This window comes from Nomascus leucogenys, chromosome 4, assembly GCF_006542625.1.
Source record: "Nomascus leucogenys isolate Asia chromosome 4, Asia_NLE_v1, whole genome shotgun sequence".
NCBI classification, from domain to species: domain Eukaryota; kingdom Metazoa; phylum Chordata; class Mammalia; order Primates; family Hylobatidae; genus Nomascus; species Nomascus leucogenys.
This window is the reverse complement of record NC_044384.1, coordinates 143,562,774-143,589,194: the sequence shown is the minus strand read 5'-3', so window position 1 is coordinate 143,589,194 and position 26,421 is coordinate 143,562,774. Positions and strand designations below refer to the sequence as shown.

The following is a 26,421-nucleotide window of genomic DNA, read 5'->3' as shown; positions in this document are numbered from 1 at the left end:
TCGTGCCACTGCACTCCACCTTGGTGACAGAGAGGCCCTGTCTCAACAAATAAACAAATGAAACAAACCAAACCAAACCAAAACAAAACAGAAATCCCATCCCTAAATCGCATCCAGTTCTCTGTGTGCCTTTCTCTTTGAGACGGTTTATGACTGGACTTCCTTAATCAGCTACAAAGGAAGCCTTAAAGAAATGATGGAAATATGTAGCCACAAAGAACACTTTAGAGTGGAGGAGTCAGAGTGAAGGAGAGTGCGAGAGGAATGGACGTTTGCTCCCTTCTCGTTGGATGGGCTTAAATCATGGATAGTGTCTCACATCGAATGGAAGTGGGAACAAAGCTTGGAGACAAAGGAGATGGGGTGGAAAGCAGCAGTGGGAGCTGGAAGGGAACTCCTGGCTGGCCAGCCTGCACGAAGGGGAGCTGCACATTTCACAGAAAAATACATTTATGTGGCTGGCCAGGAGGATGCTGATGGTCTGAGGGCGAATTGCAGAAAATGTGTGCATGTGCCCTTAGCATGGGTGAGGTGGAGCTAAGTGAGTCTACCCTTCCTTCTTAAAGGCTCTAATATTGTCCCCTAACCAAAAGATATGGGAATCTTAGAATGACATTTGCACTTTCAGTTATGTTAGTTATTACAAGCACACAGGCCTTATCTACTCCCAGAAAGCATTCAAAATATCTTACCAGGAGATTTCATAACATAATGCAGTTAGAATATATTAAAATGAGATTCATAACCACTAAGTGTGAGGCAAAGCTAATTGTAAAAAGAACGTCAAATAAAATAGGAATCTAGGTTTTACCTTTGTGTTTCCTAGAAGCCATAGCAAAAAGATAAAATAAGGGAACTTATAGCTCATAAAAGGCAGCAGACAATTTTGACTGGAATCTCTTTCTTCTCCTCTAAAGTGTGTTGGAGTCTCCCCTATGCATGGGTGGGGTCTGTGATGTTTACATTGGACCTGCGAAATCATCCAGCCCTGTTTCCTCATTTTTCAGGGATGCAGATGGAGATTTAGAGGTGACAGTGATGTGCCCAAGGACACAGGTGTCAGAAGTGGGATTTCTCTTCTCACTGCACCAAATGACCAGCTTGGTTTGTCAGCCTGTTGTCTTGTCCCACCATGACTGTGGTCAGATGAAAAAACTCGGCTCTTGCTTCATCTGTTCCCTGTAGCTGCAGTCTGTTTGGATAGACTCAGACTTAGGGGTGGACGTGAGGCAGGGCTCATGGGCAGTCCTCACCTGTGGCAATGACATCCACACACCAACAGCTGCAGGGTGACTTAGGTCCCTTGTGGGCTCCTGCGGCTCCTCCAGCTCTGAGATACTGAGGGTTCTTCCAGGGAAGCCTGCACTGGGGCAGAAGCCTCTGCATGGGCCTGTGCCTAGGATGGGGCTAATGTCGGCCATGGTGACGGGGAAGGGTGCCAAGCCCACTGGGTGGGGTGACGCAGGCTGGGCAGGGCTGCTCTTTCCCAGCCTGCTTCCAGAGTGGGCCGTTTGCAGAGTAGCTGGGCTGCCTTCTTGTTGTGAGGATGTGGCCACTTCTTCAGTGGCACTGAAGTACAACGTGGAATTCTGCTGTCCTTCCCCTCCTCTCTGCTGCCCACCTGTCCCCTTCCCCTGTGTCCCAGAAAGAGCATCGGCTCCTTCCTTTGGGGTGCCCTCCCCCTGCGTGGCTGCTGGGTTCTGGGTAGGTGCCTCATCCTGCTGAGTGCTGGCAAAAGATACGTAACTTGAGGTTTCCAATGGGTCGGCCTCTGCTTTAGGGACACCTTCAAATGCAGAGCCACTCTCTAAGGTTGAGGGGTCACGGGATGAGGATGGGAGCTCTTGCTGGGCAGACAGGGCCTTCCTCTGCAGGTCGTCCTGTTGAGTCAACCCCCATGCAGGTAGACAATAGACAGGACTGTCATCTCCAAAGGCGGCATTGATCTTAGACACATTTCCTGTTTTTAGGGCAAGTTTCACCCACAGCCAGTGGTGATGACTGAGGAAAGAGTCCTCCACAGCAACCTGGGTCCCCAGTCCAGCCTCTGGGGGGACCTGCTCAGGGGTAGGGGGCTTCCCCAAAATGGTTAGCTCATAACTTGCCCCTTGGCATGAGCCTGAGCTCTCGGTTCTCTTCCCAGCTAGAGCCGCGGCCCTGGGAGAAGCTCTTCTCTCTGTTTTATCACCTCTTGCAATGCCACAGGACTTCCTTAGGCAGCCCTGCCAGATGTCTGTGGATTTTGGATGCAGCAGGCTGTAATAAATTACCAGTGAGACACTGCCTGAAAAAGAACAAAAAGATCACAAGGTTATGTTCTTTGAAGTCTGCATCCTCCCTGTGGTGTGCAGTTTCAGGTTCTGGCCCTTTTGTGTAGAGTAAGATAATTTGGGATCCAAAATAGGACTCTTGTTGGAGCCTCAGAACTGGATATTAAGGGGGAATTTAAGTAGGTTCCAGCTTCTAAAAGCTGTAAATGTTTCTAAACTTAAACATGAATAACAAGGCTTAAATCCGATTGATTCTATGCTTTTGTCTTGAGGGCAGCTCCAGTTCAGTCATCTACATGTGTGTGCATGTGAGTGTGCATTCATGCATGTGTGTGTGTGTACACACATGTACAAAATGTTTGGTAGAAATAAGCATTCTACTTTCAAGTAACTGGACCATACGCTGCAAATTCGACAGTCAATACAGTGGTTGATGGGTTACAAAGCTGGGGGAAGGGAGGGCATAAGAAATAACCTCAAAAACAAGTCAGACCTAAACAGAGGTTAATCAGATTCATCAAAAACCCCATATCAAGGAATTTCCATGAACAACAACAACACTTCCTTTGTGCATAAACATCTTAATCACATTGTTGTCAGTTTAATTTATTTTGATCAGAAGTGTTGACTGCTGCAATAATTTCTTTAACAGAGCATTCCAGTAAGCCTCCCACGTTATTTCCAGTTTCCTGTTGTACTGGATAAAGTGCCTGGTTTCAGGGTTCTCATTATAAACAGCACAAAACCTGAAGCAATGTCTGAGAAGGCCAGGAGATTGCAGCATGACGGAGCTAGAAAGACCCCCTGAAGGACACCCCCACCCCCAAATCCTCTCTTGTGTCTTGGGGGACTGGGAGACCCGGATCAAGCAGCTGGTTAGTGGCCAGGCTCAAAGCTGGGAAAGGGAGGTGGGCTTTCTCCATGTTCAGTGCAACCTCTGCAGTAGGCCCTGCTCAGCCAATTTCTGCACCGTTTTGAATTCTCACAATTGCCCGGTGAGGGACATATTGTCACCCTTCTTTTACAAGCAGCCACCTAAGGCCAGGAAAGAGGAACAAAGACCCCTGATCACAGAAGTCCTGGGCACACTTATTCAGTGAACACAGACTTTCCAGAGGCCATGTGGTTTGGGGGTTCTTGGTGGCATCCCCAGGCTGGCATGCAGTTGGTACTCAATGAATATTGGTCCCAGGATGGAAGGAAAAGGGGAGGAGCCTGGATGCAAGCCTGTGCTCCTTGGACTATAATTTGTGTTCGATCTTCCTGCCGAGGATTCCCAAGGGTCACCTAGGAGTCAGGGGATTGGCAGCTCCATCAGAGGCCGGAGGAGGAGCGGTGCACAGGGCTGTGAACCGGCGGCCACCTGGGTGCTGGGTGCTGCCCATGGCTATGGGCTTCCCGCTCACTTCCCTCATGCTGTGCCGTGGGCTAGCATACTGGCCGTGAACATGTCTTCTCACTGGAGTGGAACGGGAAGGAAACCAGGCATCCACTCCCAGGAGTGTGACAGGTTTTCGGAGTGGTGTGGGACATCTTTTTTGAATGAGTGTCAAAATCCAGAAAGTAGATGAGGGGACATTTTTCCCTCCCAGCACACTGTGCCCCCAGGACTCAGCTATACCTCCCGTGAACTGGAAAATCTAGATGAGTTGTTAGACCTCCCGGCTGGCAAGGGCCCTTCATTCCAAGTGTCACACGGCCCCTCCCTGATGGGAGGATTGCTTGGAATGTGCCAGGAACACCCAGCTCACGATGCAATGTGGCGAGAGTGGTGCTTCTCACCCGGGCAGCCCGAAGTCCTCGGTTTCCCATAGGCTATTTATCCACACTCACAGCTTAGAAATCAATGCTCTGCTATTCAAATGATTATTCTAAAAAGGATGAACCAGATGCCTGTCCACGGGTCGATGATGAAACAAGCTGTGGTCCGTCCAAACCATGGGATGCGACTCAGCCATAAAAAGCAAGGAGCTGCTGACACACAGCAACCGGGGAGGCTCTCCGGAGAGCTCTGCCAAGTGAACAAGACCAATCCCCAGGGTGCACACACCGTGTGGTACTTTCACAAAGCATTCTCCAAGTGACAGAATAACAGAAACAGATAACAGAAGAATGGTTGCCAGGAGGGAAGGAGGTGGCAGGGGCGAGAGGAAGGGGGCCACATGAAGGGTCCTCGTGGCGATGGAAGGGTTCTGCCTGCACCTTGACATACTACGTGGAGATCCTGGCTGTGATGTTGTGCCACTGTTTTGCGAGATGTTACCACTGGGGGAAAACCCGGTAATGGGTACAGGGAGCTCTGTATTATTTCTTAAAACTACAATTATCTAAAAAGTTTGATTTGAAAAAGAGGAGGTTGTCTCAACTACCTGAACCTGGAAGAAGTGAGGACCCGTGACGTCTCATGAAGAAGGACAGAGCTGAAACCCAGGGTGGTCTGTGGCTCTCAAATGCTTGTTACAAGGCCACGGCGTATGACATTTCTCTGACCCGTGAACAGCCCCTGCATCTCACTAAGTGCTTTGTGTCCAGGTCATTCCTTTCCCCGGTCCAGGCCACTCGCACAGGCCATGTCCAACCCCCAGCTGCTGTGAGCAAGAAAAGAACCTGAGGCCACTTCCAGGCACCTCTTCAGAGTGTGGGTGACAGAGAGCAGGCTTTGGAGTGAGGGCAGGAGTTGTTGCAGAGGACTGGGGAATCTCTGTCCTGGCCCATGTTGCAGAAGCACGAGGCCCCACATGAGACGTGCAGGTGGTGGCCTTGATGGTCCCACCGCAGGACTGAGAGTGACAATGGTGGAAGCCTGCTGTGCTGGGAGAGGAGGCTGGTGTCCCCACCTTTCAAGTGGGGGGTGGAATCCCTGCAGAACTCATGCCAATCTGGGAAGCGAGGTGATCACTGTGGGCACGACACAGACCTTGGGGCCATGCATTCATAAAACACCGCTGATGACAGTGCCAGGCCTGTGCTGAGACCTGCATTGGAGCTGGGCTTGAATCTCAGCTCTATCTGTTACAAACCATTGGCTGTTTCGGGGACTCAACCTCCTCTGTGCCTCACCGTCCTCTCCTCCACTGCTAGGGCACCCACTTCCCGGGGTGCTTGCCTATGGGCTGCAGGGGGTACCATGTCAGGAAGATCCGAGGAGTTCCCCTAGGTGGGAGGGGAGAGGGAAGGCACGTCCTCAACCCTGCAGGAAGCTCCCGGGAGGACGGGCGCTTTGGGGTAGAGAGGGACAGCCCCAGCTTTGTGTGAGGTTCCGAGCAGAGTCAAGCAAGGCAGGTGAGGCTGAGCTTAGTATCTCATGCTCTGATGGGGACGGCTCTGCCACCCACAGCGCAGTGAGCCTGGTTCCTTGGTCTCCAGTTAACCATGTCTGAACTCAATTTCCTGCCCTTTGAGCCCATTGTAAAAAAAAGAAAAGTTGACCGGGGAGGGGATGCAGATAAGAAGGTGACATTGAGACTCACCAATCAGAAATCCAGACAGGACCCCAGCTATGGTCTGCAGGCTGGTCCATGACGCCCCCTGGAGAAAGTCAGTGGCCAACAGCAACAGGATGACGTTCTCCAACAGCATGACCTGCGGGACCCAGGGAGGGCACCACACCTGGTCAGGTGCACACTGCCCAGGGACCACCCCGTCCCGTGCGTCTGCAGCGGCTCCCCCTCCCCTCCATCCTGAGTGCCCACTGGAGACTCCAGGCTGCTGGGGCCCATCCAGGAGCAGGGCTATGTCCCACTGAGACCTTCTCTGGCAAAGGGTGGCTCATTAAAGTGTCTGCAGAATCATAAAGGCCCAGGAAATGTAAGGGCATCCCTCAAAGGGCAGTGGGGCTGCCTTTAGAGAGTCAGTCTGGGCTGAGAGGATACTTTTATTTTCTACTTTGCATATTTCTCCATCTTCATGCTAACTGCAGGCACGCATTAGTGTTATATTTAAAGATAGCTGCACAGCTCATGATGCCACTGAATTCCAGGGAGCTAGGGCCACAAACTTTCAAACAACTTTAGGATTTTGTTTCCTTAAAAAAATTGCTTTGCGGCCACCAGGTGGCAGCTGGAGACAGGAGCTCGCAGGCTGACAAAGGAGCCTGGCCCCGTGGCTATAGCTGGTGAAAATGGCAGATGGTCCGGAAGGCTCTTTGTACGCCCATCTGGGTCAGCTTATTAACTTTGCTTTCCAATTTTTAAATATAAAAATATGCGTCTTCATTAAAATAAGTAAACGAACTCGACATAATTCAAAGACGATATATTTAAATACTGTGTATGTTATTTATTTTAAAATAACACTTAAATTATATGCTGATTTGCTAAAACTCTTCAAAAGATTTGCCAGGGCTATTCACTGGCTTCATTTTTCACTCTCAAAAATTCAAATAAGGAGAGAAATGAAAAAAAAAATTATGAGGAGCTGCTTCATAATCCTACGAATGTCCATTCTCCCAGTCCCTCTGGGTGCAATGGGCAGGGTTTCTGTACTAAGTGCCTTGGCCACCAACCAGTACAGAAGGCGCCTTTCTCTCCCCACTCCTCAGCTGTGTGGTTCTGGTGGTTCAGATTCTTAAGTTTGTCCCAACTCCATCACCTGCCTCCTGTCTTTTCCGCCATTTTCGTGGTTCTGGCCCCATGCCTCCTGTCTTGGCAACCCCTATCTTCATTCTCTTTCTGAAATCTCTCCTTCACACCAATGTCGGGGCGACCCACTTCACTCAGAGATTACAGCTTGCCATTCCTCCCCGAGGCACCTTGAAACAGCCCCACCTTAACTTCAGGATCCAGTCCCTACTACTCAACAGAGCAGATGGTCCTGTTTGCCACTTAGCCCAAATTTTCCTTTCTGGGGTCATCTTCCAGCATGCCCTCCCCAAATGACATTCCACTGACAAACAGTCTTTCCTCAACCAAACTCCAGTCAGGCTTCTCTGAGCCTTCTTTTCCATGAATCTTCAACCCTGGCCAACGAGAACTCCAGACAGAGCACATATGATCCCCCTCACCTCCCTACACAGGGAGACTTGAACAAACACTGACCGAGTTTCCAGCAGCTCAAGGCCTCACTCCTACAATGCTGACCTCAGTCTCCTTTAAGTTCCTCCCTCAGAAAGCGCAATGCTGCCAGGAGAATGTACTGTTTGTTCCAGCCAAAACTTGGTGATGGGTGGATAGGACCCTGGACTTCTTTTCCGAGCAGTTACTTTAGAAAGCTTGCAATTGCAAATCATTTTGCTGCGCTCTGAGATATACATCTTCTATTACCCAGAACTGTCTCCTCAAGGACCCAAGAGCCATCTGTTTAAATACAAACTCCAAGCCTGGTGGGTGCATTGCTCTAACAGGACTGACTCCTGCCTCCTCTCATAAAGAAATGAGAAATTTGTTTCTGCTCCCAACAAGTGACAAGCGCCAATGAACAAACGCAGACGGCACACTCACATTTACGATCCCACTTTCCTGCTTTTTGTAAATTTCCACTTCCCTGTCTCTGCCCAAGCTCCTGGATGTTCCTCCTCCTTCCTCTCTTTTTCTCCCTTTTAAGCCCTGTCACCTCTGCACAACTTGAAGGTGGATTCAGTTCATGCAGGGCTCTTCCCTATGGCGATAGACTCCGTGCAACCTGTTTTCATTGCTTTTAACTAGCGCAGGGCATTATTTCCCTCTGACGCTGCGCGCACTCACTTTCCTGTGGATCTCCAGACACTCCAGGGTCTCTCCGTTACTTCTGCAGCTTTGCCTGAAATGTCCTAGCGCCCTCCACACCTTTTCTTCAGGTGAACCTTACTCACCACACAGCACCTCGTAAAGGTCCCCTCTGTAAACCCTTGCCTGACTTTCCCAGGCTCTGCCTCTCGTGTCCTGTAGGGTTTTGATAGCGTCACTTCTTTGATCACAGTGGCTGCATGGATTTGCCTATGTCTTTGTGGCCACTGAGACATGGCCCTCTCACACTGTGGTGTCTGACTCCATTTTCAGCACGGGAGGAAGCTGAATGTGTGCTGATGTGAATAAACGCATGATGGGTGAAAGAAGTGAGACCGGGTCTTCTACTACATTCAGAAGTGATCGAGAGGCAGGCTTCCGCTTCTGAGGAGGAGGTGAGGACAGGTGAGTAGCTCCTGAGCTAGGCCGGTCATAGTGTCACCTGCGGCTGTCTCCAGACACGGATTCCCAGGTCGCACTCAGACCTACTGAGCCAGAATCTCTGAGGGTGAGCCTGGGAATCTCCACTTTAGAAAAGCCGCCCTGAGTGCCACTGACAACCAGCAGGGCTGAGGCCCAGCTGCACTGGAGGCTCCCAGCCCCCAGCCCCTGCCAGATCCTTCCAGCAGAAACCTCTGAATCCCTGCCAGGCGGTGGTCTGTTGGTTAAGGGCCCTACGAAAAAGTATAAAAATTAACCAGGTATGGTGGTATGCACCCGTGATCCCAGTGACTCGGAAGGCTGAGGTAGGAGGATCACTTGAGCCTAGAAGGTCGAGGCTGCAGTGAGCCGTGATGGCACTGCTGCATTCCAGCCTGGGCAACAGGGCGAGCTCTGTCTCAGAAAAACAAAAGCAAAAACGAAACACCTTATGTTCCTACTTGAAGGGATGTGGGGTGGTACACTCTCCAGTGGCCCAGGAATAGGCTCAACATAGGTGGGTGATGCTTGGGTTGGCCCTGGGCTGTGCTGCCCAAGGCTGGGGCTTCCAGACAGGAATTGCAGCTTCTTCCGGGGCCCACCCAGGACCTGGGGTCTGGCAGCCTCTTTCCTGTGTGAGCTGCTGTCTCGAAGGCTGGGGCTGCGTGGGTCCCGGCACCCTCTGCAGAAGGTAATGCTTTCGGATGGCAGCACAGTTCTGTGACAGCAGGGTGTACATCTCAGGGAGTGGCGCCCCCAGTGCGTCCACTGCATTATGGCCCCAGGCTTCCAAGATCACAGCCTGGGCATCGCTAACCTGCCCAGAGGCACTGGCTTCAGGTGCTGGCCACTCAAGCACACTGGATCAATGGAGATTAGCTGGGGGTGTTGAGGACAGTGGGAGAGGCTGCCTCGCACTCTGAATGGCCCATGCCACGGAGCCAGGGCTGCCCAGCACTGCCTGGCACAGGAAGGGGCCCAGACTCAGGTCTGGGCAGTGTGCATGGTGCAGTGTGGGGCGAGCATGCCCACCTGTCATCTCCGCCTTTTCCTCAGTTTCATGGTTGCAGCCTCACCTGAGAATGTGACTGACAGGCACTCTTGAAATGTCAGTAGTTTAATAGGTTATCCTGGGAGTTATGTGTTGTTTCACCTCTTTATGGCGATATTGGCTATCTTTACTCTCCACTTCCTTCCTCTTCCCTACTTTCCTTTCCTTCCTTCCTTCCTTCCTTCCTTCCTTCCTTCCTTCCTTCCTTTTCTCCCTTTCTTCCTTCCTCCTTTCCTTCTTTCTCTGCTTTCTTGCCCCCGATGTCTGTTTCATTTATTATAAATTATTTATTTATCTTTCAGAGCATCTACCTCTATCTACCTGTGCCAGGCACCAGGCTCTTGGCTTTCTATCCATCACCTTGTCAATCCTAGCAACAACCATTTCAGAGATGCAAAAACTGGGTTTGCGGGCGGGGGACCTCCGATGACTCTCATACAGTTCAGAACTGAAAGATCCTGGCATCAAGCCCTAGCTGGTTGGGCACCAAGGCCTAAAGCCCATGTTCCCCATCACATGCTGCAGGCATCCAAGCCCCTGGGCTATGACTGCCCGGCCTGGATGGGTCTGTTCACAGGGAGAGAGATAAGGACGCTCGTCCCACTGTGGTAGATCTCACTGCAAATGTAATGGTGTCTGATTTCTGCTTTTCCTATTTAATCACTCTTGACTCAGTGATCTAGTGACTGTATGAGATAGCTGGGAAGAATGAAGGACTTACTTTCTTTCCTTCTCTAAAAGCCCTCAAACTCCTGGGAGATGACACGGCAACTGAGGTGTGAGTGTGACAAATGCAAACAAACTAGGTGGCAGGTGTCAAACTCCTCCTTATTGAGCTCCTGCTTATCTGAGCATTGGCAGACCGGGTGTCCACCTATGAATAAGCCACTTCAGCAAATTGGATGACAAAATCAATATTCCACTTTGTTCACTTGGGGATCATGTTGATTGGGAGGCTGCTTATGCATGACCTGGGCCCTGCCACACGTGAACCTATCTACAACATGCATGCTATTATTATGCTCGGCGTTCGGATCTGGACGCTGAGGTTGGTGAGGCTCAGTGATGTGTCCAACATCGCAAGTCCTGTGAGCTCTGTCTGACTCATAGCCTAGGGGTCACTGTGCCATATGGGTCCTAAAATCAGCAGGTGTCTAGGACGCTCCCCTTTCTTGGACAGGAGCTGCGTCCTGCCTTTACCTTCACCCAGGTCTCTACCCTGGAATGCCTGACTCCTCCCACAAAAGTCTCACATTTTCATATCAATAATGGCCACAATTTATGGGTTATTTTGTGCCAGCTACTTATGTATATTATTTTATTTGGTCTTTATAGGAACCCTGAAAAGTATGTAGACCTTATTTAATCTTCACAGGAACATTGAGAGGGGGGTGACTTATTCCTAGTGTGCGCATGAAAAAGTAGGTTCAGACGGTTGAAATTCTTGGCTGAAGCCAGCTGGTGGTAGCAGTCAGCAGAGCTGGGCTCCAGTGAATGTTTTTCTGACTCTAAAACTCATGCCCCCGCCAACGTCATTGTATTTTCTCTCATTTGCCTTTTATAATCCAGCTCAACCTCCACTGTCCAGCCAAAAGTGTCTGTGGTCATCCCGATGAGAGGTGATGCTGGCAGCTACTCCTATGAGTCCCAGACATTTTTTCTCTCCTGGCATCTAGCCACATTCTGTCTGATTTTGGTTATTTGGGTGCCTACTTACTTACCAAATATAATTTTTTTTAAATAGGAAGAAATCTCTACTGGACTCAAAGCAATCTGAAGAAGTATTAGGCCACTTTTGTGTTTCTGCTACTATCTAGGGCCATGCCTGGATCTTAATCATAAACCACTGATAAAAATGTAGTTGATTAACAAAGACATTGAGTATATGATATAATACAGTTGAACTGTAATGATATTCAGCAGGTGGGCTGATGTAGAGAAGACATCACCAAATATGCCTGAGTTGTTGCCACATTGAATGCAGGGCCACAACTGGAGGTGGGGTTACTATTTTCAAAGCCTGTCATCTCTGTTCAAGACTATAATTTCCTTAAGAATTTTTCTTAAACTAAGCTATTCCTTTTCAAGAGATAGGTGTGCATCGGTGCACACACACACAAACACACACCCCACACACACCCACATACACCCCACTTGCTGTATATGCTGTAAAAATTAGGATAAAGAAAAGTGCCACTTGCCATGTAGAACGTGACCATCCTATTTCTAGAAGGGCTGTCCCAGAAGCTGAGGTAGCAGAGGATGTACACGGCCCCCACGAGCAGGTTGAACAGCCTCCAGTGGCAGGTGCTGTCGATGATGTCACTCTGCTGGGCAACAAGCCACAATGTCATCACCAGCCAGTGGGCACCTGCAGAGAAGCCGGGTGCAGACGTCAGGGTCCACGCAGGGAGATGGGGGGACAGGAAAGGACACAGAGACCAGGGGCTGGAAGCCTCTCTGACCACATTTGACTCGAAACATCAAAATCCAGAAGAGATTTGAGGGGGACACAAAACCAACACAGTTTATCTTTGCATGTATTATCCCATTTTATCCTTATAAAGGGTATCTGACCTAATTTGAAAATGGCAAAAGAAAGACTAGCTTCAATAACACTTGCCAAATATTGTATACCTATGCCCTTTTTATTCCAGAAAGTGTTTAAAGAGCCAGTTATACAACTGACTGCCAATTATTTTAAAATTGTTAGAAGAGCTAAAAACCTCCACATCCAAAGGAAAGAACCCTATGTGGTGCAGCTTTAATTTTTATTCCCATATTTTAAGACGAATAAATCCTTTTGGATTTCAAGCTGAATTTTTTTAAAAAGAATAACAAAATAGCTAATCTCTCTTTAGAAGCACAGTTTTTGTTCAAAAAAATATCTGTTTTGCCAATAACTGTATTTAATGTTTGCTCTTGGCCCAAGGGGCAAATATTTCTTAGTGTCTCCAATTCTCTTAAAACAAGAGTACAGTGTTCCTTCTTGCAGAGTATATTCGCTGATGACCAGAGATGACAGCTCTCCTTGGCAGGGACACACAGGCCCTATTCAGGGAGTCTCCAGAGCCAGATAGACTCTCTGTCCTTGCCATTCATATTGCCTGTGCCTAGACTGAGGGAGGAGGGAGGGCTTGGATTTAGTGGAGCTGTCCTATTTGCAACAGAGGAGATGTCTAAGATTCAGCATTCAAAGTAAATGGTGCACTTTTGGAAGCTATGTGCAGTATCACATATATACTGTATATTTTTATATCAGGTGAGGCAGGTGGGACCTTGTACCTCCCTCCTGTTTCAGTGACAGTTTTTCTACATAAAAGATTTTGGCCTGTAACACAGAACAGTCTCCTGAGAAGTTCTCTGCTCCAGATTTAGCTGGGAGTGTTGAGGGCTGGGACGTCTAAGCTATGGCAGAGTATCTCCCAAGAGAGCCAGCACGCGTTCCTTCCTGCTCTGGATGTGTACTCATCGGGAATGCAGTCTAGTCCTCCATGCTCTTGAATCTGGGCTGGCTGTGCTTGCTTTGACTGGCAGAATACAGCAGAAGCAATGCTGAGCCAGTTCTAAGCCTGTTTTCACAGAAGACTAGCAGTTTCCAGTTCCTCGCCATTGGAATTCTCAGCTGCTAATTCCTGTCAAGGCTCTTTATGAATCTGAACACCTGCTGCCCCATTGCCATCTCTGAGGCCCCCCAAGCAAGCTCCATTCAGCAGAGAGCCCAGTCAGCCTGCAGGCCTGGGATTGAGGATCATAAGTGGTTATTCTTGAGACCTTCATTTCTGGGTTGGTTGGTTATGCAGCAACAGATGACCAGATCATTAGCTCAGCTCACCTGCAACCACGAAAACCCAAAAGTGGTAGGCTTTGTAGAACAGAACCAGACTCAGCACGCGGGTTCCCAACATGCCCATCCTCCAGAGCTGCTGGCAGAAGAGGGCGGCCCATGGCATGGCCAGGTGGCCTGGCTTCATGAAGCCCATGAAGCGAGTGTAGGACACCAGTGCCCAGGCGAGTGAGGACCAGGAGAACAGGGTGCTCACCCCTGCAAGGGAAGCAGAAAGACGTGGTATGCTCTGAAGGTTCCGAAGTAACAGTACCTTGTGAAGATTCACTCATGGCATTTCTTTAATGGGATGTGTAACCTCTTGTTAAAGCCTGGCTGCACAGAGAGTATCACTAACCCACCACTTTGACCAGTAGGTAACATAACAACTCTATGCCCAAATCCACATGTCTATATTCAGGAAGAAACGGGGATATGCAGGAAATATTTCCACTGCCCAGTGTACTAAATGCTCTTCCCAGCAAATGGGCTGGACTCTTTCTTTCTATGCCCTTTCAGAAAAACATCTCAGCTCCTGATCCTCTAAGTCCTCTGTATATAACAGAGCTGATTCTACAAGGCTCTGAACATGGTTCCACCCCAAATGTACTTTGCTGTTTTATCCATATGAAGGAGGTTTGATAAAAGAACCAAAACATCAAATGGTGTCAGGCCCTTTGATAAAGATGGATGGAAGGACAGTGCAGGCATATATGTGAAGCATTTAATTTATGCATATGCAACTGTGGACACTCAGCAAAGAAGAAGGGAGAGATGAAGATGGAAGGGGAGAGGTGGGGAGGGAGAGAAGGGGGGAAGGGGAGGGGAGAGAAGGGGATAGCAGGAGACAGAGGGAGAGGGAAACAAGAAGCAACTGAGAGAAACAGGGAGAGACATAATGAGAATGTGAATGGCCTGAAATGAGTGGGAGCTGGAGACAAATGTTGCTGGGGCCTGAGTTGGTCTCAGGTCTGTGCTCTGTGGTGAAAGTTACTCACCTGGCACAATATCTGTGAAGTCTGAGGCTAGAAAAACATATGTCTGAAGCAGCAGGTGGGGCCCAGCCTGCAGCAGGGCCTCCAGGAGTCGAAGGGCCGACAGGTCGGCCTCCTGCAGCTGCAGCCAGCCTCGGTGAGGAGCCTCCTGTTCCTTCTTCAGAGCAGTCAGTGCAGCATCCCAGTGCCTAGGGAACAGCAGAGGGCACGTGACATGGAGCCAGACTGTGGCGAGATTCAATAGGACCAGCTTTCATTTAGAGACATACTACATGCTAAGCAATATCCTATGCCCTTACTAGTCACCTAGAGTTACTAGTTAGGCTGTTGCCAGGCTCTGACTGCAAGCAGAAGACGTTAATTCCATGTAAGTTCCCCGAGTCCCATGGCGCTCAGCCAGGCCACACTCTTCCCACGTCTGTTACCCCAGTACCTCACCTGGGGGCCCTCTGAGCTGGAGCGGCTGCGTGGCAAGGGAACCCAGACTGCCAGCGATGTGAGGTTCGGCAATCACCCCGACCTGAGTCCCACCCCGGATCCTCCTGGGAAGGGAATTAATTTATCGACAGATATTTGTTGCAAGGTACTGTGTGTTGTCATCTCTTTGGAGGACAAAAGATGAAACAACGCTCGTGCTCATCCTCACAGAATGTAGAACTGTGTGCTGCTAAAACTGGGGCACATGAAGAGCAGACAGGGAAGAAGGATCTGGGGGATTTGCTGGGGGGTGGCCAGAGGTCCAGGTGGCTGGAGCACCATGCGGAGCTTGGAGGCTGATGTGGTCCCAGTGAAGTAGATCAAGGCCCTGAACTTCAGGCTATGGGGTTTGGATTTTGCTCTGGAAAAATGAATTCGGCAGAGGTAATATGTACTGTTTGGGGTATGAGATGAATGTGTATGGATTTGTGTGTCTATGTATGTGTATGTGCCTAGTGCATGTGCAGGTATATGTGTGCACACACATGTGGTGTACATGTGCTTGTGTGTGTATGTGTATCTGCATGTGCATGTACACATGTGTGTGTGCAAGTGTGCAAAACATGTGCATATGTATATAGGCATTATGTGCTTGCAGATGTGTGGTGTGTATGTTTATATGTGTGTGTGCATGAAGGTATATGTGTGTATATCATGTATGTGTGCAGTGTGTATGTGTAGCATGTGCAGTGTGAGTGTGTGTGTGCACACGCATGTAGTGTGTGTTTATGAACAGGGGATAGGAACATCAGGAGGAAATAGAGCTAATAGAATACTTCCAGCAGTAATCGGTGAAGGGTGAGTTAGAAGGGAGCCCTAGTACTGGAAAGTAGGGAGCAGGTGCAGGAAATAGTGGGGTTGGAGATCAGGATTTGATGACTGAACAAGGGAGATGAGGGAGGTGGCAGTGGCTTTGAGGTTTCAGGCCTAAATGACTTGGAAATTGTGGTGCTACCGATGGAAATAAGCCAGGTGAGGAGTGCTGGATTGGCTAAGATATGAATTTCTTCAGCAGCGAGGAATGTGAGGATGGGTGGAGCCCCCATAAGGAGCGATCTGGATGACCAGTTGTGGTTGAGGGACTGGAAGTGGCCAGAAGAGACTGTGTGAAGACAGCACAGGCCAAGGACAGCACCCTGGGGACAGTTCCCACTAAGGGGCCTGGATACAAAAGGGACACCAGCAAGGGTGGGTGGAGGCCAAGGACCAGGCAGCGGAGAGAGCTGCTGGTGTCTGCACTGTGGATTACAGGATGGGGTGGCCCAGGGCCACGGGGACACATCTGCTCACCCAGCCTGGGTGGCCCTCCTAGGCTCTCGGAAAAGGAATCAAGCACCAGAGAAAGAAGTCAGAACATGTCCTTGCTTCCGTCTGTTTCCCAGGAGCCTACGCCAGACACCTTTACTGGAAACTTCATCTCGAGTAGAAAGTGGCACAGCCGCCTTCCTTACAGCCTGAAGAGCCACATAGAACCCATGACAACGAAGCCACTCCCCACCACACCTGCGGGCTGTCAGGCTTCGAGTCTCGCCTGGAGGTGAGATTTCGCCACCACCCACCAATTCCTCTCTGGGTCTACCCAGCAGCAGCAACCAGGAGACGACCACCGCCACCTGCACACGAGCCTGCTGCCCAGCAAACCCACCGGATTCTGCTTCCCTGTCTTGTCCAAGTTAAGAACTAGACATCACTTCAATTTAGCAACTCCTGAAGCCAAGCTGGATGCATCTCAAAGGTCACCTGCAAAACTTCCTATAGAGACCGCTAAGGCTCTGACTGGCAGGTGACAAGCTGGACCCTGATGGTTGGCAAACATTTCTATGTCCGGGGCAGAAGATTCGGGGACTCCTCTTTGAAATGGCTTTATTCGTGAGATCCCACGACAGATGTCTAAGAAAAACAACTTTCCTTTTTCATGATTTGGAATCCTGGAGTGAATCCATTTCTTACTGTGTCTTGATTCCTGACATAAACTTAAGAAAAACATATGACACTAAAAAATGTAACCACGAGGGCAGGCAGTAGTTTTCTTTTCACTCTCAAATCATTTGTTCCTGACACGGGGTAGTTTCCTCTTCTTGCTCTTCCAGAAAGCTTTGTTTGTTCAATATGCATTTTTCTTGGGCTTTGAAAAGTCCACCTGCTACAGACCACAGGAGAAGTAAGAGAAAAGAATCACAGCTTTTTGCGAGGCCAAGGCAGGAGGATTGCTTGAACTTGGGAGTTTGAGACCAGCCCTGGCAACATAATGAGACGCCATGTCTACAGAACAAAAGAAAAATGAGCTGGGATAGTGGTGGGTGCCTGTAGTCCCAGCTACTCAGGAGGCTGAGGTATGAGGATCACTTGAACCCAGAAGGTCAGGGCTGCAAGTGAGCCATAATTATGCGACTGCACTCCAGCCTGGGTGACAGAGCAAGAAGACTCTCGCAAAAAAAAAAAAAAAAAAAAAAAAGGAAGAAAAATGAAAGATGTCTTTTAGAAACGTAAGATTCAGGGTGGAAAGAAAACATATAAATGCGAAAAGCTTAAAGAGGAAGAAATATATCATCAGTATCAAAATGAGTGGCTTGGGTAGTGGTGGAATCAGAGTCACAGGCAGAGAGAATAAGGTAGTCAGGGAATGCTTCCTGGAAGAGGAAGACAGGCAAACTCTGGATAGGCAGGTGGTAGAAAGAGCCTAAAGGAGTGTCTGGGGTCAGTGGCACAGGGTACAAGGCACTGAAACGAAGGTCCACGTCTGGGAATAGTGAGTATCTGGTGCTTGGTAAGGCGGGGGTCAGGAGAGGCTGAGTTGCGGGGCTACTCCTGTAAGAAACAGAGGACCAGTGGGAAGGTGACCAGCCCAGTTTTCTGAAACAAGCTGTCTCGAAACCATTGCACAGAGAGAAGTTCAGGCTGAGACCCCTGGACAGCCACTAGGGAAGCTGGGGTGAAAGCTGAGGTGGGACGGAGATCGTGGGGATTTGGTCACTAGGTCCTATGAGATGGTGTCCGACATCTGTCCTCAGGGTCACTGCATCATTCCAGGTCCTTATCAGCTCTTGCCTGGATTTCTGGCTGCCTGCATGGACCCCGTCCCTCCCAACTCTGTTCCATTTTATTGTCCCTGGTGCCATCTGTCTACAGGCTCATTTGCCCATATTATTCCTTTGCTCAAACCCTTCCAACAGGTCTCCAATGCCTGAGGATAAAATCCAGACTCCTTCACCCAGTAAAAAACTTTCTTCATGGTCCAGCCCATTTATCTCCTGCCACATTCCTGCCATCTAGGAAATTCTTACCCTTTAGTCTCAAGAAGCTTATCCTAATTTCCCACACACACCACTTCTGGCACGCATCTATGTCTTTGCACCAGCGGCTGCAGCTTTGTGTCGGAAATGCCTGTTCCCTCCCTACATTGATGGACATCGTAACATCCTTCAAGCCTCACTCGAGGAATCCTGAGGCAGGACTGGGCCCTCCAGGGCTAGGGCTATATTTTACATACTTTTAAATATTAAATCTCCACCCATTTATGCTGAACTTGTCTTACATACCTTTAGAGTTTACCTTAACTTTCCTTTTGAGAACCTTGAACTTTCACTAAAGAAAAATTGCTAAACCAAGATGCATGGCAAAGATGAGATAGGCATTCTTCTGTCATCTCATGCTGAGTTTACAAGTGGATTTGTGGGCTTAAAAAGAAAGATGAAAAAGATGTTGGTAACATACACTATTTAAGTGGAAGTAAAAAACCTAAGTAGAAGAAAGTAATGATCTTTGTTTAAATAAGTGGTCACCAATGTCAGGCTCTCTTGAACAGAGTCAGACTAAAAATTAACATAGTATGTCTTATTGGGAAAGTTAAAAAGAATACACTTATGGCTTAAATCCTTGCGTTTTTCTATTTATTTATTTATTTATTTATTTATTTGAGACAGAGTCTCATTCTGTTGCCTAGGTTGGAGTGCAGTGGCGTGATCTCAGCTCACGGTAACCTCTGCTTCCCAGGTTGAAGCGATTCTTATGCTTCAGTCTCCTGAGTAGGTGGCATTAAAGGTGTGTGTGACCAAGCCTGGCTAATTTTTTTATCTTTAGTAGAGATGGGGTTTCAACTGTGTTGGTCAAGCTGGTTTAGAACTCCTGGCCTCAAGAGATCAGCCTGCCTCCACCTCCTAAAGCACTGAGATTACAGGTGTGAGCCATCACGCCCGGCCAAATTCTTGCTTTTTTTTTTTTATTTTTTATTTTTGAGACGGAGTCTCGCTCTGTCGCCCAAGCTGGAGTCCAGTGACGCAGTCTCAACTCACTGCAAGCTCCGCCTCCCGGGTTCACGCTATTCTCCTGCCTCAGCCTCCCAAGTAGTTGGGACTACAGGCGCCCGCCACCACACCCGGCTAATTTTTTGTATTTTTAGTAGAGACGGGGTTTCACCATGTTAGCCCGGATGGTCTCGATCTCCTGACCTCGTGATCTGCCCGCCTCAGCCTCCCAAAGTGCTGGGATTACAGGTGTGAGCCACCGCGCCAGGCCTCAATCCTTGCATTTTTACAAGCAACTTTGTGTTTTACTGGATTCTCAGTTAGTAGATTCTTTTGTATTTTGTTATGAGGACGCTGAAAGGGACCTATTCTTAGGCAATTCAAAATTGTGCAAAACGCAATTGTTTTGGCTCCCCCTACAGGTCCTTTTGCAGAACTGCAATTTGGAAAGCTGAATTGCTTCGCTAAAAACACTTCTCAGTGTTTTTGAACAAAATGTGCTAGTTTCAGGATGAGGAATAGATCTACTGCTGTCTATTTTAACTTTCAAAGCTTTCCTCTATGGAAGTAAATTTCTGTGTTTTGGTTCATGTTTAACCTGAGAAACACTGCAAATCTTGCAGCTTTTATGCTTGCACTGGCTGTGATAAACCTTAGGGCCAAATTGTGACCCGCTTCCAATAACTGTGCATTCTGGCTCTATCTTGTTTTATAACATTTCATCTCGATACCTGGCCTTTCTCACTTCTTTTCTTTTCTTTTTTGTTCTTTTAAGGATGTGTATTTTTAAAGTCACCTTAACTTCTTTTTAAAAAGAAGAATAAATATATATGACCAATGGTTTTTCCTAATTTATAATTTTCATGTATCTCTTCACTTATCTATATGAGCTCACTAGTATATCCCAGATTGTTCAAGTTGATTTTTTTATATACACCAGAAAATCATGGCATCACTTAAGAAAATTAAGAGTGCATGGGAAAGACAGTGTGGGGTCCACTGTGAAATACCAGCAACATGAATTTGGACACACCGTGGTTCCCTGGCAGCCCCCATCTCTGAGGAAGGCAGTGGATTCCATGGGTCCTGAGGGTCCACACAGCCTCAGAAAGCAGATTTGTCTAACTATTACCCAGGAAGCTTCTCTAAGTGACCAACTGGGCTTACCTCTCTCTTTGGGCTACCAAACATGGGCTTATGGCAGCTGACTCACTCAACAGGCATCTGTCCTCAGGGGTTCATGCCTCACGACTGTGATGGTCAAAGCCAAGTAAGACCCAGAGCCATTATGGATTGATTACTGGGCTGCGCCGATCAGGGAAGGGGACGACAATGGCAGCTAGGGCACAGGAGAGGCTCTAACCCTACGAGGCCCTCCGAAAGATCCTTCTCTGCCTTCTCCATGGAAGGACGGGCCCTTTCTTTTCAGAGGAATGGCACTGCTTGAACACAAAGGCTCAGCTTTTGGCAAAATGCCTGTGGCTGCAAATATGCTTTTGGTGCTGTTAGAGGTTTAGGGTCCAACTCTGAGGGTCCAGTGAAATTGAGAGTGGGTGCTTGAAGTCTTTCTCAGGAGCACCCTCTACCTCCTAGCTGAGATTCTACTCTGGGCGGGATGGCATCATTCCCTGCTCGCAGTGATGCTCTGTGTGGGGCTCAACACTCATTTCAGTGCCTCCGGAGAAATTCTTGGGAGTGGCTTGCAGACATAAACCCCCAGGACACAGAGCAGCATTGGCCACGACCCCTTGAACACCTTTCCAACCCTCAGTGCCTATGATATAATGAACACTTGAGCTGCAGGGCTTCGCTGCTCTGATCCCTGAATTTTTCTCCCTTAAAAAAAATCCTGTGGCTGGGCGTGGTGGCTCATGCCTGTAATCCCAGCACTTTGGGAGGCCAATTTGGGCGGATCGCGAGGTCAAGAGATCGAGACCATGCTGGTTAACACGGTGGAACGCTGTCTCTACTAAAAATACAAAAAATTAGCTGGGTCTGGTGGCACGCGCCTGTAGTCCCAGCTACTAGAGAGGGTGAAGCAGGAGAAATGCTTGAACCCAGGAGATGGAGGTTGCAGTGAGCCAAGATCGGGTCACTGCATTCCAGCCTGGGTGACAGAGCGAGTCTCTATCTAAAAAAAAAAAAAAAACAAAAAACAAAAACAATCCCTATCAACCCAGTGGAATTATGAGGCAGCAGCTGACAGCTGAAATGTGCCCTTGATATAAACTCACTGACACATCTCTTCTCATAGCTCCTTGAATCCAGGTTCTCAAAGTAGAAAAAATCAGCCCTCACCTGTCGAGATGGTCTGTCAATCACAGATAAGCCCACTGGGCCCCAGAACAATCCCTGGCTACTTCTTTAGAGAAAAAATTAGCCCTGGCATCCAAATGACAATTTCCTGAGACGAAGTCTTGAAGCAAATGTCAACAGGCTGGCTTCATTGTCTAGTCTGTGGTTCACCAAAGCTATGCCATCTTCCTGTTCTAAGGTGACAGGTGTGCAGATGGAACTGCCTTACGCAAGTTGCTTTATATAGAACTAACAGCTCAACCAACAAATCAAAACAGCAAGACAGGACTTCAACTGAAGACAAGAAAAAGCCTTTCGTAAGGTCACAGCTGCACAGAGAAAGAGCCCCTGAGGTTGGAGATGCTCAACAACGTGCAGGCTGGACCCGGGCATGCTAATATCAGAGCAGGGGTTTGCTGTGGCAGCTTTGAACCTCTTCCCAATGCTGAACTTTTGTGGACCTTGAGGACAGAATCCACATGGACAGAAGATTCCTGTCACTGCACTTATGCAATTGTGTTCCAGAGGTGAAAGAGGCAGCTGTTCTTACCGCTTCCAAACACCAAGCTGTAGGAGGTGCAGCATCACCAAGGAGCAATGCCCTGGATGCCCGTCTGCTCGGAACCACAGGTAGCTCAGGGCCTGGACCAAGAACCCAGGCAGGAGGACAGCAAGGGCCAGCCACCCCCACAGAAGCCGTCCTGTGGTGAAGTAGTAAGCCACGGTGTAAAGGCCTGGGGGAGAAGGGGAAAGGCAAGCAGGTTGTTGGAAGGCTGGAGTGAGACTGGGTACCTGCATTTTAAACAGTTTAACATTTTCTGGATGTTAATGATGTTCTGACCTCTTAAAATTTTTCTGGCTGGGGAGTGACTGCCCCTCCCAGGGCTCGCAATTATTTGAGCTAGCAAAGGGCCCAGCCTGGAGGAGCTTGCCTTTGACATGCGAACTAAATCTAGCCAGAGCCAGACATCCCCTACCTGGCCCATACCCCTGCAGAAGGCAATCTTCTTTTGCCTTAATCATCTCAGGGCCCAGTGCCAGGCAACTAGGGACCACCCTTATACCCCAAAGCCACAGAAATTATTCAAAGAGCTAATCTGAAGCTGGTGCCCTGCCCCAGCAAAGGGTTTGGCCTCAACTTCCCCTGGTTCCTGTCTCCTGCCTCCTGACCACCCTGGTGACATTCCCCTGTGGCCCGGCATGGTGTGCTACGTCTCCTGTCCTAGGACGTGTGAGTACAGCAAACTTTGCTTTCCAGAGTCTCTTCTGTGTCTCGTCTTGTGGCCACACCTAACTATCTCATTAAAAACAAAACCAAAGCACTGTGGGAGGCCGAGGTGGGCAGATCGCTTGACGTCAGGAGTTCAAGACCAGTCTGGGCCACATGGTGAAACCCCCTCTCTACTAAAAATACAAAAATTAGCAAGTGTGGTGGCTGCGTGCCTGTGGCTGAGGCACCAGAATGGCTTCAACTCAGGAGGCAGAGTTTGCAGCTATTCGAGATTGCACCACTGCATTCCAGCCTGGGCCACAGAGTGAGACTCTTGTCTCAAAACAAAACAAAACAGTAACAAACCAACACAGTGTCCCCATCACCAGCAAGAGTCTCCTAGGAGCAGCCTGGGAGCCAGCAGAGCCTCTGGCAACAGGGACAGGCATTCACTAAATGACAGTGTCAGGGCTTTCCAGAGCTGTTGGGCAATATACGACATTTGCGAAGCGCCTAGCATCTTGTGCATCCTCGAGAACGATGAAACCTCCTCTCCGGTTTGTTAGCTTGTTTGTTTTCGATGGTGGTTACACAGTGGAGAGAGAATCTGCACTCCGCAGTCAGTAACTCCGCACTACGGAACAGTTAGTCCCTGTGGGGTCACAGCTCGCTCTGTGGGGTCCCTCTTCTCCTACTTTCACATGGGGAACTCCCTAGCCTGGAACTTTGGGCCTCCCCAATACTCCTAGCACCCCCTCCTGAGGGTTGTCTGAGGCTGATCGTGGAGGCGGTGCGCTGGTAGAGGCACCGCACACAGGCATCCTTTCACACAACTGTTACTTAGGTTTTCCAGTAGTAAAGTTCTAAGTGGATGAATGAACACAAGCCGAAGATTTTAGGGAAACTGGGAAAACTGCCCTGAGGTATAGCTGCAGACGCTGCAGCTCTGGACCGCGGGCTCAGGCAGCCCTTCTTAGCGCCCAGGCTGGGTCCGGCTCTCACCACCCCGAGCGTCCTGCGGCAGCCTCCCTTGCACAAAAACCCTTGGGTACTGCAGGGGTGGGGAATGCTGACACCCAGTCCGTGCCCAGCTGGAGGGCAACGGAAGACACCTGGGGTGGGTGCCGACCCCGCGGGTCCTCTCAGCCCTTCCAGTTCGGGGCGCGGAGCCAGAGCGCTTGCGCGTCCTCCGTGTGCGTCCTGCTCTGCGCGCCTCGGAAGCAGCCGGACTTGCGGGGACGCCCGCGAACTCAGGTAAAAGTCCCGAGGCGGCGTCCCCAGGGTCCCCCCTCTTCTACCCCAGGGACTCTGCCCCGGAAGAGGCTTCCGCAGGGAGCCCGGCGGAAGTGGGCGGAGACGCTCCTCCCGGCACTGAAGGAGTTACGAGTTCAAACCAGAAGGGCGCGAAAAATGGGGCCATCTTGCTCCGCCGCGGCTGGCGGGCTCTGGGCTCCCCCTGCGACGGAGGTGGCCCAAGAGGGTCGCGTCCCGCCCCGTCCAAAACCCCGAAGCGGAGTCGCCATCGTACAGGGCCGCGTGGATGCGGAGCCCTGTCCCCCTCCCCCCGCCACCCCTCCTGCGAGCGGCCTCCAAGTCGCAGGGTCCCCCTGGCCGGCCGGGGGTCAGGGGAGAGCCCGGGCGCCCCCAGACTTGCGCTCAGCACATCTTGGCTTCGCAGCACTTTGCAAAGCTTGTGATGGAAGAAAGGGCAGATACATCTCCCCTGGTTCTGCGAGGGGATCTTGCATGCGTGGGGCGGGGGGATCGTGCATGGGCGGAAGGAAGTCAAGCACCAGTCGAAGGGCGGGGGACCGAGCATGGGTGGAGGAAAATCATGCATCCTTGGGGGGATCGTGCATGCATGGGCATCCACTAAGGACGGGGGGACGTGCTCTGCAGGTGGGGTGGCTACCACCGTGCGTCACCGGCGCGCAGTGCTGGGCGCAGGCCGGGGCAGTGCCCGCCCGGGCATAGGCAGCTTGTGCGGCTCCCGGCGCCGGGGTGGGGTTGGGGGCTGCAGGGGTGAGCACAGCCTCGGGCTTCCGCACTCACGCGCGCTCTGCTCGGCCGCCTGCAGCAGGGCCGAGAGCCCCAGGAGCCCCGCGTGCATCCTCCTTGCCGACCCCGCAGCCTGCGCCCGCCCCTTCCCCTGCCCGCGGCCCCGCGTCGGGGAGGTTTCCGGCCCGGGGCCCGGCTGCGGGGTGCATTTCTCCCTGAGCCGTTAGGCGCGAAGTGTTAGGTCTGGTTTATTCGTAGTGGCCAGCAGGGGAGGGAGGGAGGATGCTTGGGGTTTCTGGCTTTCAGGGTGGGTGGGGACGGGGTGGTGGAGTCCAGCTCAGGTCAGGGCTCCTGATAAGGGCAGAAGCGGGTTCTGCGCTGCCCCCAACCCTACAACCGCCAGGAAAGCGCTTGGTGAGCGTCGGGACTGCGCAGGTTCCTCGGGAGGTGGCTAAACTGGCCACCGCCTCTGGGACCGCCGAAAGCAAGTCCGTTAACCACTAGTCAGGGAGTAATACTGTGTTTGAGTAAATATATGTAGAGTTGGGTTAGAATTGTTGATTGGGTCTTTCTGAAATCTTACAGTTGTGTGGCCAGAAAACACAGGGCACGTTAGCCGGTATCGTGGTCTACACCTCCCCCACAAATCCGTCCCAGGCTGTATCCTCATGAAAGCTTTTTCCAGATGTGCTTGAGGGTTAAGAACCCAATGTGCCAGAAGAAAAACTGCACATTCGAAAACCTTCTCTTCGGAGATATCTATATCTATATTTATATATATTTACAGATATAGAGAAATATACACACACATATCTGAAAACATTCTGACATTTTAAAAACGGCAAGACAGACTTTTATTCAGAACCATCGCCTTAGATGTAAGGGACTGCACTGAGGTTTTCAGCAGGGGAGAGAGATTGGGGTCCAAAAATAATAAGGAAAAGCGGGGATTTATAGCCAAGGAGCAGGGTGGGGGATGGTGGATGGAAAGTCATTGAGAAGGGGACATCAAGTGGGGGTTCTGGCTCCCCTCACCTAACAGGATTCTTGCTGAGGGTGGGCCAAGGTGATCCACATCCGGGATGGGGGGTGGGGTGGGGCAGGTGTTGGAATTTGGTCAGATATGGAGGGTATTCAGACACCTGGGGTGGGAAATTGGAGTTAAACTGACTTAGCAGGATTCTTGCTAAAACTAGACTCTGCAGGGACAGAGAAAGGAATGCCCAGGTTGGGCCCAGTGGTGCAGAGAGCTCGGAGGAGGCTGTCCAAAGTCTGATCAAGGAGACATTGTTTGTCATTCATGTATATACCCATATATTGTAATAGGCTGTTCTTGTATGACTATAAAGAAGTACCTGAGACTGGGTAATTTATAAGAAAAGAAGTTTGATTGGCTCACAGTTCTTCAGGATTTACAGGAAGCATGGTGCTGGCATCTGCTCTACTTCTAGGAAGGCCTCGGGAGCTTATGCTCATAAGGGAAGGTGAAAGGAGAGCAGGCACATCCCATGGCGAAAGCATGTTCAAATTAGCATAAGAAGAAAGAGAAATTGGCCAGGTGCGATGGCTCACGCCTGTAATCCCAGCCCTTTGAGAGGCCAAGGCAGGCGGATCACCTGAGGTCAGGAGTTTGAGACCAGCCTGGCCAACATGGCGAAATATTGTCTCTACTAAAAGTACAAAAATTAGCCAGGCATGGTGGTGGACACCTGTAATCCCAGCTACTCGGGAGGCTGAGACAGGAGAACTGCTTGAACCTGGGAGGTGGAGGTTGCAGTGCGCCAAGATTGTGCCATTGCACTCCAGCCTGGGTGACAGAGGGAGACTCCATCTCAAAAAAAAAAAAAAAAAAAAAAAGAGAACTTGAATAGTCCAGTGAGTGTTAGAGAAATTAAACTGGTAGTCAAAGACTATTCAGGTCTAGGTAGCTTTA

At 49.9% G+C, this 26,421-nt stretch overlaps 1 protein-coding gene across 1 annotated transcript; it reads right to left on the bottom strand.

Moving 5' to 3' along the window:
• Positions 1–610: 610 nt before the first annotated feature.
• On the bottom strand, positions 611–24,616 carry XKR5 (XK related 5). Its single transcript, XM_003271412.2, has 7 exons — positions 24,543–24,616; positions 21,831–22,014; positions 14,268–14,452; positions 13,279–13,488; positions 11,645–11,814; positions 5,741–5,852; positions 611–2,284 (listed from the first exon to the last, which is right to left on the bottom strand). The coding sequence occupies exons 1-7, from the start codon at positions 24,598–24,600 to the stop codon at positions 1,143–1,145; spliced, it is 2,061 nt and encodes a 686-aa protein (XP_003271460.2). The 5' UTR covers positions 24,601–24,616; the 3' UTR covers positions 611–1,142.
• Between the last annotated feature and the right edge of the window lie 1,805 nt (positions 24,617–26,421).